Source organism: Phragmites australis, chromosome 9 (assembly GCF_958298935.1).
Source record: "Phragmites australis chromosome 9, lpPhrAust1.1, whole genome shotgun sequence".
NCBI classification, from domain to species: domain Eukaryota; kingdom Viridiplantae; phylum Streptophyta; class Magnoliopsida; order Poales; family Poaceae; genus Phragmites; species Phragmites australis.
In genome coordinates, this window is record NC_084929.1 from 30,625,786 (window position 1) to 30,636,187 (window position 10,402).

Below are 10,402 nucleotides of genomic sequence, written 5' to 3' on the forward strand. Positions count from 1 at the left end.
TACTCGTGATTTGAGTAAGAACCCTAGCTCGATCTTTGTGGTCGCTTGGGTGAGGATAGGGTTGAAAAAGACCCGGCTCTTTGTGAGCTCCTCAACGGAGACGTAGGCACTTCTTTGTGAGGTGGTCGAATTTCGGGAACAAATCTTGTTTCCATTTACTTTCTTGCACTTTACTCGTTCAAATTGATATTTGTGAATTTGTCTCAATATTGTTGCTTGTGAGTATTTGAGTGCAGATTGTTGTTGAAAAGGAGCATATACATCTTATAGAGTATGTGGTAACTCGTAGACAATATTAGACTTGCTTAGATTTACTTTGATTTCGAGTTCCTGTATAGTCCAGATAATCCGAGTGAATTCGGATACTCCAGAACCCAGAGTATCCGGATTGAGCCGGAGTTTCTAGACACTGTATGATCCGCTGCAGAGTTTTAATTTTCAGAAACGACTATTCACCCCCCCCCCTAGTTGACATCAAGTACTTTCATAAGTGCATATATCTCACAAGTATTCGAAACTTGTATGCACAAATTTAGGGAAAGTATATCATATGGGTTGTGATTTTGAGACTAACATATGTTGCAAATGATATCTTCGTAGTCTCATAGAGTAATCTACGTCCCCAGAGGTATGCAATGCTTAAAGATTTCAATTGGTATCATTATCAATTCATTAGTACATTTAAGCTATCTTCATGCATGATATGATTTAGACTTTCTACCATTACATTTTGTTACATACATACAAGTGGTAATCACAAGTGAGTCTTACCTTATGTGTGAATATAGGCGGAGTTTAGATCATATCATAAGAGTTCCATGAATTGTAATATTTGTTTTTCCTTTTTTATTGGTATTAATGCTTCATAATCTTTTTCAATTGGTATCAACATAACTCTTTCATATCTCAAGTGGTGCTATTTATATGGATCATAATTTATGAAGCTATCTCCTATGTGCTCTAATGCTTTTTCTTGGGTTTAACATGTATTTGTAACCTTTTTGAGATTGTTAACAAAGGGGGTGATTTTAATGACCAAAGCAAGAAGCAGGTTGCAAGATAGCATGCCTATTGGAGAAAGCAAGATGACTAGAGATGCCAAAGTTGACAAAATGGGAGAAGAATGAGCTCTTGCATTGATCGATTAAGGGAGATAGTGACGATGAAGAAAAGGGAGCCACAACAAAAAAAGGGACACATTGGTAAGAACATATATCCAAGCAAGCATCACCAAAAAGGGGAGATTATAGTGAACATGATCTTATTAGAATATATATGTGATTTTGGTGATTAATGTCAATATAATTAATAGAACTAACATGTTTATCAAGTATATGTCTTAATAAGTCTCATAGATGCAAGACATGAAGAAGTCATCGAAGTCAGGACAAAGTTTGGACATAATTGGATAATTCCTATAGAAATTGCATATACCTGATGGTCTGGTGCAGAAAAAGGTGTACACACCGGAGCATTTTCCAGGAGCATGGAAAACTGAGTTGAAAGCAGATTGTACACACCAGAAGGTTCGCTGCTCAAGAGTAATGTACATCGAAGCATTTAATAGAAGCTGTGTAATTTTTGGAGAATGAAGTTGACTATACCAGATAGTCCAGTGATGAAAGAATGACAACATCGCAGTATTTTCCATAAGATAGTCTGGCTCGGGGGAGATGAAGCTATACACATCGGAAGATCCAGTGATAAGAAGACCTATACACCAAACAATTGAACAGTGAAGAGATTGGTTCGGTCAGGCTCAAATCTACACACCGGATAGTACAGTGATAGAAGTGAAGGTTACACCAGAACATCCGGTGTTCAGAAGAGATTTTAGTGGAGTTCCAACTGCTAGATTCCACTGGTGTATGCACCAGATGATCTGGGATTGGTACAACTGTTGTCACCGGATCATTCGGTGTTCATAGTAAAGTTGAGCCGTTGGAGCAACAGCTAATTCATGGGGTTGAGCCTATAAATATCCCTCTACTCATTTATTTGAAGGTGCTAGACTGCAGAGAAGCCAATATACAATTAAGAAGACATCCAATCTATCAAAGTACTAAAAATAATTATCAAGACGATTAAGCATAAGATTAGAGAGTGATTAATACTTATATGTTTAGAGAGAAGTGTTGCTAGATGCTAAAACCTAGAGAGTAGATTAAGAAGTGATCCAACCTTGTATCGAGAGGTATGCCAACGTCTTAGAGTCTTGTTGACCCTCCAACTTAGTGTGAAGCGACGACAAGAAGTATGTACAGGGACGTAGATGCCCTTGCCTTGGTGGCTAAAGCTCTAAAATAAAGACGGCGTACAAGTGACCATAAGAGATATTAGTGGTGAGACCTTACCTTTGTAACTTAATGACTCATCGTACTTGAGATCTTACCTTGATGGTTTGATAGCTCAAGAGTCGTGATCAGAAGAGTCTTGACGACTAGAAGCATATTCTTTGCGCAGCTCTAACGTGAATTAAGGATGACTTATGTGCCATCGATACCACGAGATAAAAATTCTTGTGCCAAGTTTGTTCTCTCTATCTTATTTACGTTTCCGTATTTACATACTTATAATATACCTTTGCGCACTTACTTTCTTAGAGTAGTTTGTTAAGATTGATTATATGATGCAAACCTTTTGAGTGGTAAAGTATATATAATAGGTAAATTTAAAGTATATTTTGATAAAATTTGATAGAGTTATATCTAGTGAAGTTTTTAAAACCTAATAATTTTAAGTATCTTAATTTCATTCTCTTAGAATGTCATCGGTCCTCACAGCACATATGCTCTTATCGCCCATTATAAAGACGATAGACTACTTGTCGTCCTTTTAACATATGATATGTCAACGTGGCAGCCATCATGATGTGTCATCCTTTTAGCATGTGATATGTCAACATGGCAGCCACCATGACATCATCATCGAGTCTTAGATCATTGGCATCTTCGAGCTCTCAGTTTAGATCTCAGTTTAGAGCTGTAAATTTTTTCAAACAGATATGAACATTTGCAATTTTTATTAAAAAAATTCGTGTCGGGCCCGCGTGGACACGGTGGACGCCACCCCATCCCCCGCACATTTCCACTGGTGCGGTGGACACGGTGCTGCCTCCCACCCCATCGCCGCCGTCGTCTCTCTCTCTCTCTTCCAGTCTCCGCCTCGACGCAGAGAGATCCTCGCGCCGCACCGCCGCGCCCCCTCCAGGTCAGTTCACCAGTCCTCTCCCGATTCTTCTCCGTGCTTCCGCGGTGCCGTCCCGCGTCGTAGATTGTCTCGTATGGCAATGGGCAGCCGCCCTGCCCACGCGCGGGTTCGTCGGCTGATCTGTGACGTTCGGGCGCGCGTCGCTGGCGGGGTCGCTCGCGGCGGAGTGAGTGGCTTCCAACCGCGCGTCGGTTTGGGTTGGGTTTAGCTTAGATTCGATTTTGCGGTGGGTTTTGTACATTTGGAGTGGCGCTGGGTTCGGAGTCCGGAACCCTGAACTCGTGCTTCGGACGCTTCGCCAAGCAGAGCCTCAAATCGAGGGTCGAAGTGTGATGGGAAACACCGGAGCAATCGTAGTTGCTGAATACTGTAATTCAGTGTTCGAGATTGTATACTTTTGTGACTGATCACTGGTCACAGAACCCCCTGTTTTTAGGGGAGTAGAAACCTGGGAAGCATGAAAAGTTTATTTAATAAAACCCTTTGGAATCAGTGTCAAATTTTCATGGGTGTAATCAAGGAGCTTCCTGAACTCCAGCAGGTCACCCGTCACCAGCTCTCTGTCACCTGTTCATGTAGTACTTAAAGAGTTAAACCGTGCAGCTTTATTTGTTAGAAAGTTAGATTCTGAATTTGAGAAAAGGCTCAGATAATGTTGCGAAGCATTTTTACCTTCTATAGGAACATCAGATAGACCTCAAACCAGCCAAAAAAATGTGAAGGAGCCAAACAATGCTGATGCCTGTGGAGATGGAATTGTAGTCAGAGAAACCATGAACATAGAAATCAATTTCCCTGCTTTTATTGACTTAGATCAGATATGCTAATCTCTAGGGTATCTATTTTTCGAAGTGGCCTACCAGTTTCAGAAAGTTCCTAATCCAGCATCTCGTGCTTATCCAAATATGTTGTTGGTTCATTGGTTGAGTACCGCATCGGTAATTTTCATGTTTAGACTCTGTATGGAGACACATACACACGAAGGTGAGGATCCTTGAAGCCGATTGGGTCCATAAGTAATAAAGTTTTCACAATATACTTATGAATCGGTAGTCGTAAAGTTCTGTGGGCCGTGAGTTCTAGTATCGGGATGCAGTTGGCTTGTGCTCGTTTGTCATATGTAATTTTGTTTCTTTCACACACTGTTTTCTTTGACTAAATTTCTTTGTAAGTTTTTTTCGAGCTTTGGTTTGCATTGTAGAAATTAGCTAGTTTACAGGTACGTGTAAACCGGGAGATAATCAAGCTCTTTATGTTAGTTTTTGCTTGCCAATTTAGGTTTTAAATTCTAGTTGCATATCTGAAAACACCAATTTGGACCTGAAGGCTGCACTCGCCTTCATGGTGCCGAGACCGGTTATATAATTTCCACTCTATCTTTATATTTTGGTAGTGTGAATTGTTTTCTTCAATTTTGCCATGCAATTTTTTTGTTCTGTGTGAGTGTCTTTCAATGAGATAACATATTTTAGTTCTCGAGATGTGGCGAATATGTTCAAATTTCGGCAGGCACCTCACACCTTGCTTCACAGCACAACCTATGAACCTAGTACTGCACTGAAATCCCAAATGGAGTCTTATTGTTCAGTATTATCCCAAATGGAGTCTTATTGTTCAGTATTGTAAACTATAAATCAACTTTTCCTGCATTGCATTGTCGCATATGCATTTATTCAGTAATGCATTAATCTGGCCATGTGTACTGATAAAGAAGATCTAAGTCGAAGCAAATGTGCTTGTTAGCTTTCCTTTTTGTTTCTTTGAAGAATAAAGTGCATTTTTGGAGGAATTCGGTTGTACACATTATTTACACATGTATTGCCTCTTATTGGACTCCAGATTGGATAACAATATCATGCCATTTGGCAAATAATATTTGACTCTTGGCTTCTTCGTTCTTGGGCATCATCAAAATGTCAGGACCACTGAATGTACGTTCTCTTTTTTCTATCCAGTAAACCATCATAGTCTAGTTTATCAGATCGCTTCTCTGTTACCGGTGGCTCCTATAACTTGTCCTTTTCTGGACATGGTAATTTGGTAAGTCACTTGCTCTCTGTTTAGCTCCTCTATCTCAAAGGGGACATTAAGCTATTGCTGAATGGAAAGCAAACAGTCATCTGATGCTCGAGGTTCTTTTTGTCTTATTTCTTGAAGGGTACTTGCTGCTCATTTGTGTAGTGTAACAGCATTATGTACTAGCTATTGTTTCTAGAAAAAACTTATGTTTGTATCCTTGTAACTACAAATGCATCTTAAAATATTCCAGTTATCTGTTCTGACAAGTTTGGAACTCATTTTCATCATTTTTTGCAGTCAAACATTAGTGGGGCCACCTCAAACCTTCGAGATTCAACAGGAAGATCATTTACATCATCTTTTTCTGGTCAATCTGGCTCACTTCCAGGTTTCCATCACTCAGGTTAGTGAAAATTACAATATTTTATTTTGTTAGTCCATTGACGCGTGCTGCAATCTCTTGCTTTTCTGTTAACTCTTTTGAATTTGCTTGCAAGTTTCACACAACATTCATGGAAATCTCAATCTTACAAATATGTCTGGATCACTAGCACCAAGAAATGCTTCAATGACTGGTCTTCCGTCACCAGGGGTTCAACAACCTGGTGGTAGTATTTCCAGTGGCCGGTTCCCCTCAAATAACCTTCAAGCTTCCATGTCTCAGGTCCCCCCCCCACTTCCACAGTCTGTTCCTGGCTTCCTGCTCACGCAGAGTGAGAGCTCTTTTACTTCAGCTCTCATTTTTGTTTCACTCCCTTTGTAGATTCCTCATGGGCATTCTGGGATTAGCAACAGAGGTATGAATGTTGGGAGAACTCCTGTATTTAGTAGTAGCATGAATGCTATTGGTTCAATACAAGGTTTATCCTCAAACTTGGCTAATGTGGGTAACCGCAATTCTGCTCCTGGGCTGGCAGCTTCTCCACTTTTGGGGAATTTAGGCCCGCAAATAACAAATTCTGGGAGTATTGTGGGTGGGAGCAATATTGGAAGAAGTATAAGCTCTGCAGGGCTGTCTATGCCTGGTATTGCATCCCGCATGAATTTGAGTGGCAACTCTGGAAGTGCGGCTATTAATATTCAAGGATCCAACAGGATGAGTAGTATGTTTCAACAAGGTATGCAGTTGACATGTTAATCTTTTTCTATTCTTTTGTGGGACATGGTGGTTTGGTTGAACTTTCCATGTGTCTTTGATGAATATGTGTACATCTATTCTCAGTTTATCTTTCTTGCTGTCTGGAAAGTGAAGTGATCTGGTAAGAATTATAATTGTATGGTAAGAATTTGAAAGGCCCACTGCAGTCATATAAAAATTGAAAGACGAGTAAGAGGGTTGAGGAAGGAAACACTTTACTCTTTGAGTTTCAAATATTGAACTTTAACTTGGCTTAATTTGACTCGAAATTGACAAGGGCAACCGAAATGTTTACAAAGTCATTATGTTTATAAAGCAGTACCACTATACATTGAGTCTATGGATGTTCCTAGCTGTGTTGAGTTGTTAACCATAGGAAGCAAGTAAAATAATGTGGAGTACTGGGTTTATGAAGAGTTTTGGAATGATTTTTTTTTTGTATTAGGTGTGAATACTGGGCTTTGATTTAATAGTTTTATTTGTTCCTTTACCAGCATCACCACAGTTCATGAACATGCTTGGACGTTCTTACCCAACACCTGGAGGATCACTGTCTCAGAATCAAGTGCAGCCAGGAAACAGTTCTTTAGGTTCTTCTGGAATGCTACATGATGGAACCTCCGGTGACAGTTCTCCATTTGATATAAATGATTTTCCTCAATTAACAGGGCGGCCTAATTCTGCTGGAGGTGGTCAAGGGCAATATGGTAATATGACAATGCTAACAAATCTTCAGATTTTATTGGATTAACTAACTCCCTACGTCTGCATATTGAAGGGTCACTGCAAAAGCATGGAGTGAGTGTTAACGCGATTGTGCACCAAAATCCGGAATTTAGCATTCAGAATGAAGATTTTCCAGCATTACCAGGGTTTAAAGGTGTATTTTCACCAATGACCCATTACGTCTCGTTATGCATGTAGTGGACAACTCTTAGACAGTTTATTTTGTTGTTTGGTATGAATGACTACCTGTTCTTGTTAGCATTACAGTTTGTAGCTTGTGCACTTGCATTTCATCTGTTATTTCTTCATCAACAACATAGACTATAATTTGGCACTACATGATAATGTGTGATATCTTATTAACTCCTTGGCTGTTTCTTCTCATTTAAATCACATTCCAAGGCCCTGATACTCTTCTCAACTTTCCATTGATCATGTGTTAACATCATTGATACGCTTTCATTAGTTATTGATAATCATGTTGTATTCATTGCATTTGATCTGTCGAAGTCATTTTTCCTTTCTGCTGATTGTGTTTTTAGTGATATCCTTTTTTTCCCTTTTGGGATATTACGTTATTATATTTTTCTTTGAAATGTAAGGTAGTTCCTCAGATTATGCTATGGATATGCATCACAAGGACCACCTTCATGAGAATGTAAATATTATGCAAGCAAAACATTATCCTGTGAGTTCATGTTTTTGCCACTTCATTCCCTGAACAGTTATATCGGCATATTCTTAAATTTCCCAACATATGGTTGTACAGATGACTAGATCATCTGGGTTTAACTTGGGAGGCAGCTATCCGCCCCGTCAACAACATCAGCAGAGTGCTAATTCAGTAAGAAACGCTAGGATTTTCTTTTACATTTTCTCAAGATTTAACATACCACTCTTAGGAAACAACTAAATTTGTGATTTCCCATTTAACCGGAACAGCGGAGAGAGCCCTACTGAAACTTTGATATTTGGTGTCTGCTAAGCTTTCCAAATGTGGATTATTAACCATAATGATTCTTTACTAGGTTCAAAATACCGGGCTGGAAAATATTGGACTAAGGCCGTCAAATTCTCCAAGTCCGTCATCCAATTCAGGGTTTTATGAGCAACTTATGCAGCAGTACTATCAATTGCAGACTCAAAATGCACTTAGGTTGCAGGCATCTTCAAGTCCACAACCATTCAAGGATAAGAGTCTAAACTCTATTCAGGGAACACAAACTGTGCCGGATCCATATAGTTTGCTTGGATTGTTAAGTTTAATTAGATTGAAAGAGCCTGGGCCAACATCTCTTGCTTTAGGGATTGATTTGACAACATTAGGATTGAATCTGAACTCTCAAGATAATCTTTACAAGACGTTTGGCTCTCCATGGTTAAATGAGCCGGCTAAAGGAGAACCCGATTATCAGATCCCGGCTTGTTTCTCTGCTGAGCCACCTCCAGCACTCCAAGTAAGCTTCTCAACATTTTGGTTACCATTAGCCTCCCAATTCCTGGCATTACAGTTTTTTTTTCCTGTGCAGCCATTACATTTTCAGAAGTTTCACCCCTTAACACTATTCTACATCTTCTACAGGTACTTTTTAGTCCAATTAACTTTGCATTTGGTATTACTAGCTACACAAATTTGACTCTGTTCTTTCTGCAGTATGCCTAAGGATGTTGCTCAGTTGTATGCTGCTAACGAACTGTAAGCAGTGACCTGCATAGTTTGTAGTATCACTCATCATATTGTCACCATAAATCTTGCACCATTTCCTTATGTATACAAGTAAATTGCTACTCCATTTTTTTTCCAGATACAACAAAGGGTGGTTTTACCACAAAGAGTACTGTGTCTGGCTTACAAGAGTTCCAAATGTGGCACCTCTTGTCAAAACTCCACTTCATGAACGAGGGTCCTACATTTGTTTTGATCCAAACATCTGGGACACGATTCATAAGGTTCTTTATCCAAATAGAACCTGCTAGACTTTCTAGCCTTATCTATTAGCCGAGAAATATATCTGAGTTTTTTTTCTTTCCTTTTTTTTTGCTTGCAGGACAACTTTGTTCTCCATTATGAAGCAGTAGAGAAGAGACCTGCCCTTCTGCCGCCCAAAATGTTAGACGAGAAATATAAGGTCAGGATTTTGAGTCCTAATAATCTTGGATACCCTTGATACACAATGTGTTTCTATTCTGTATCAAAGATAGTGTAATTATTCCGTATGTACTGACTTGCCTCGTTGACTCGCTAATTTTTGCTTGCAGCTGTTGCGCTAGGTTCTGCATTTGAAGTTGCTTTTGTTCAATCGATAGCTATTATTATAGACGGGTTGAATTCATACAAAATGATTCCGTAAGCACTTCTGGCCCCTGGAAACTGATTTGTTTGTCCAGATTAAATTCGTACCCTAAAGTTTCTCTCTCTCTCTGAACAGGGCATGCGTGCTGTTCTGAAAAACGGAGCTCCTTTGTTGGCCGACAGCCCTCTTGGTATTTGTGGGCATGTAGCTGAGATTAGTGCGCTTCATAATTTGTTGGCCATAATCATTAGGGCTATTGTAACTATGGTTCGAAGTTTTCTTTCTTTTCATTTTTGGGTATCGAAGTCTCCCTGTGATGACTGTAAATGTTTTGTTCTCTTGCGTACAAGTTCATACTTCTGATTTTGGATCTGCCCGTCGTAGTTCATTTGATGATTCGTTATTTGCTTGGGGGAGTCTGGTCTGTTGTGCTTGCTCGACCATTGACCGGAATGTAGTAATGTATCATGGTTTACCGGCATGATATGAATAAAGAGTAAATTTTGTAAAACTACATATATTTTGATAAAATTATTGTAAAATTATAAATTTAAATAATAGTTATATAAAAATATAGATTTAATGTTGATTTTATCGTAAAACTACAAATTTTACTCGAGGACTTGAGAAGTCCCTTGCCGATGGATTCCACAAGTGTTTGGTGGTGAGGTGTTAATTGGTGAGAGGTTCGATTCTGTATTTAAGAGGGAGCATGGTCTATCACTTTCAACCACTTCCTCCACACCTGCTGTCAGTCCCTGTCACTGCCTGACAGGAAGGCGCTAGGATATTTAATGCGACGGGTCCCATCGCGCGTCATCCGGCGCTGTTTGGAGATATCGTCGCTGGGCTCGAGGCATATCGTTTGTCGTCCTGCTGTGTCAAGCCTTGCTCTGACCGGGCGGGCACGCGGGGTTGCTCGGTGGGCCCTTCTGCTGCACTCGCTAAAAGGTGGCATGATGGGCGACAGGACCAGTCAGGGACGCATTTTCAACCCTTCGTAACATCAAACTGC

At 39.8% G+C, this 10,402-nt stretch overlaps 1 protein-coding gene and 1 non-coding gene across 5 annotated transcripts; one reads left to right on the forward strand and one right to left on the reverse strand.

Moving 5' to 3' along the window:
• The first annotated feature begins 3,046 nt into the window (after positions 1 to 3,046).
• On the forward strand, positions 3,047 to 9,976 carry LOC133929101 (probable NOT transcription complex subunit VIP2). 4 transcript variants are annotated; one of them, XM_062375704.1, is made up of 17 exons: positions 3,068 to 3,210; positions 5,050 to 5,141; positions 5,527 to 5,632; positions 5,727 to 5,893; positions 5,993 to 6,026; positions 6,147 to 6,347; positions 6,862 to 7,074; positions 7,146 to 7,247; positions 7,696 to 7,781; positions 7,863 to 7,937; positions 8,122 to 8,550; positions 8,623 to 8,675; positions 8,748 to 8,789; positions 8,899 to 9,043; positions 9,142 to 9,222; positions 9,353 to 9,440; positions 9,523 to 9,976. In XM_062375704.1, the coding sequence occupies exons 2-16, from the start codon at positions 5,124 to 5,126 to the stop codon at positions 9,362 to 9,364; spliced, it is 1,764 nt and encodes a 587-aa protein (XP_062231688.1). In that variant the 5' UTR covers positions 3,068 to 3,210; positions 5,050 to 5,123; the 3' UTR covers positions 9,365 to 9,440; positions 9,523 to 9,976. The 4 variants fall into 4 exon arrangements, with proteins under 4 accessions (XP_062231689.1, XP_062231688.1, XP_062231686.1 ...); XM_062375702.1 differs by having other exon boundaries at positions 5,993 to 6,347; XM_062375703.1 differs by having other exon boundaries at positions 5,781 to 5,893; positions 5,993 to 6,347.
• Positions 5,555 to 5,632, reverse strand: LOC133929944 (small nucleolar RNA snoR35). The gene has a single exon (XR_009911675.1). It is a non-coding gene; the product is annotated as a small nucleolar RNA snoR35 (small nucleolar RNA).
• Positions 9,977 to 10,402: the final 426 nt, after the last annotated feature.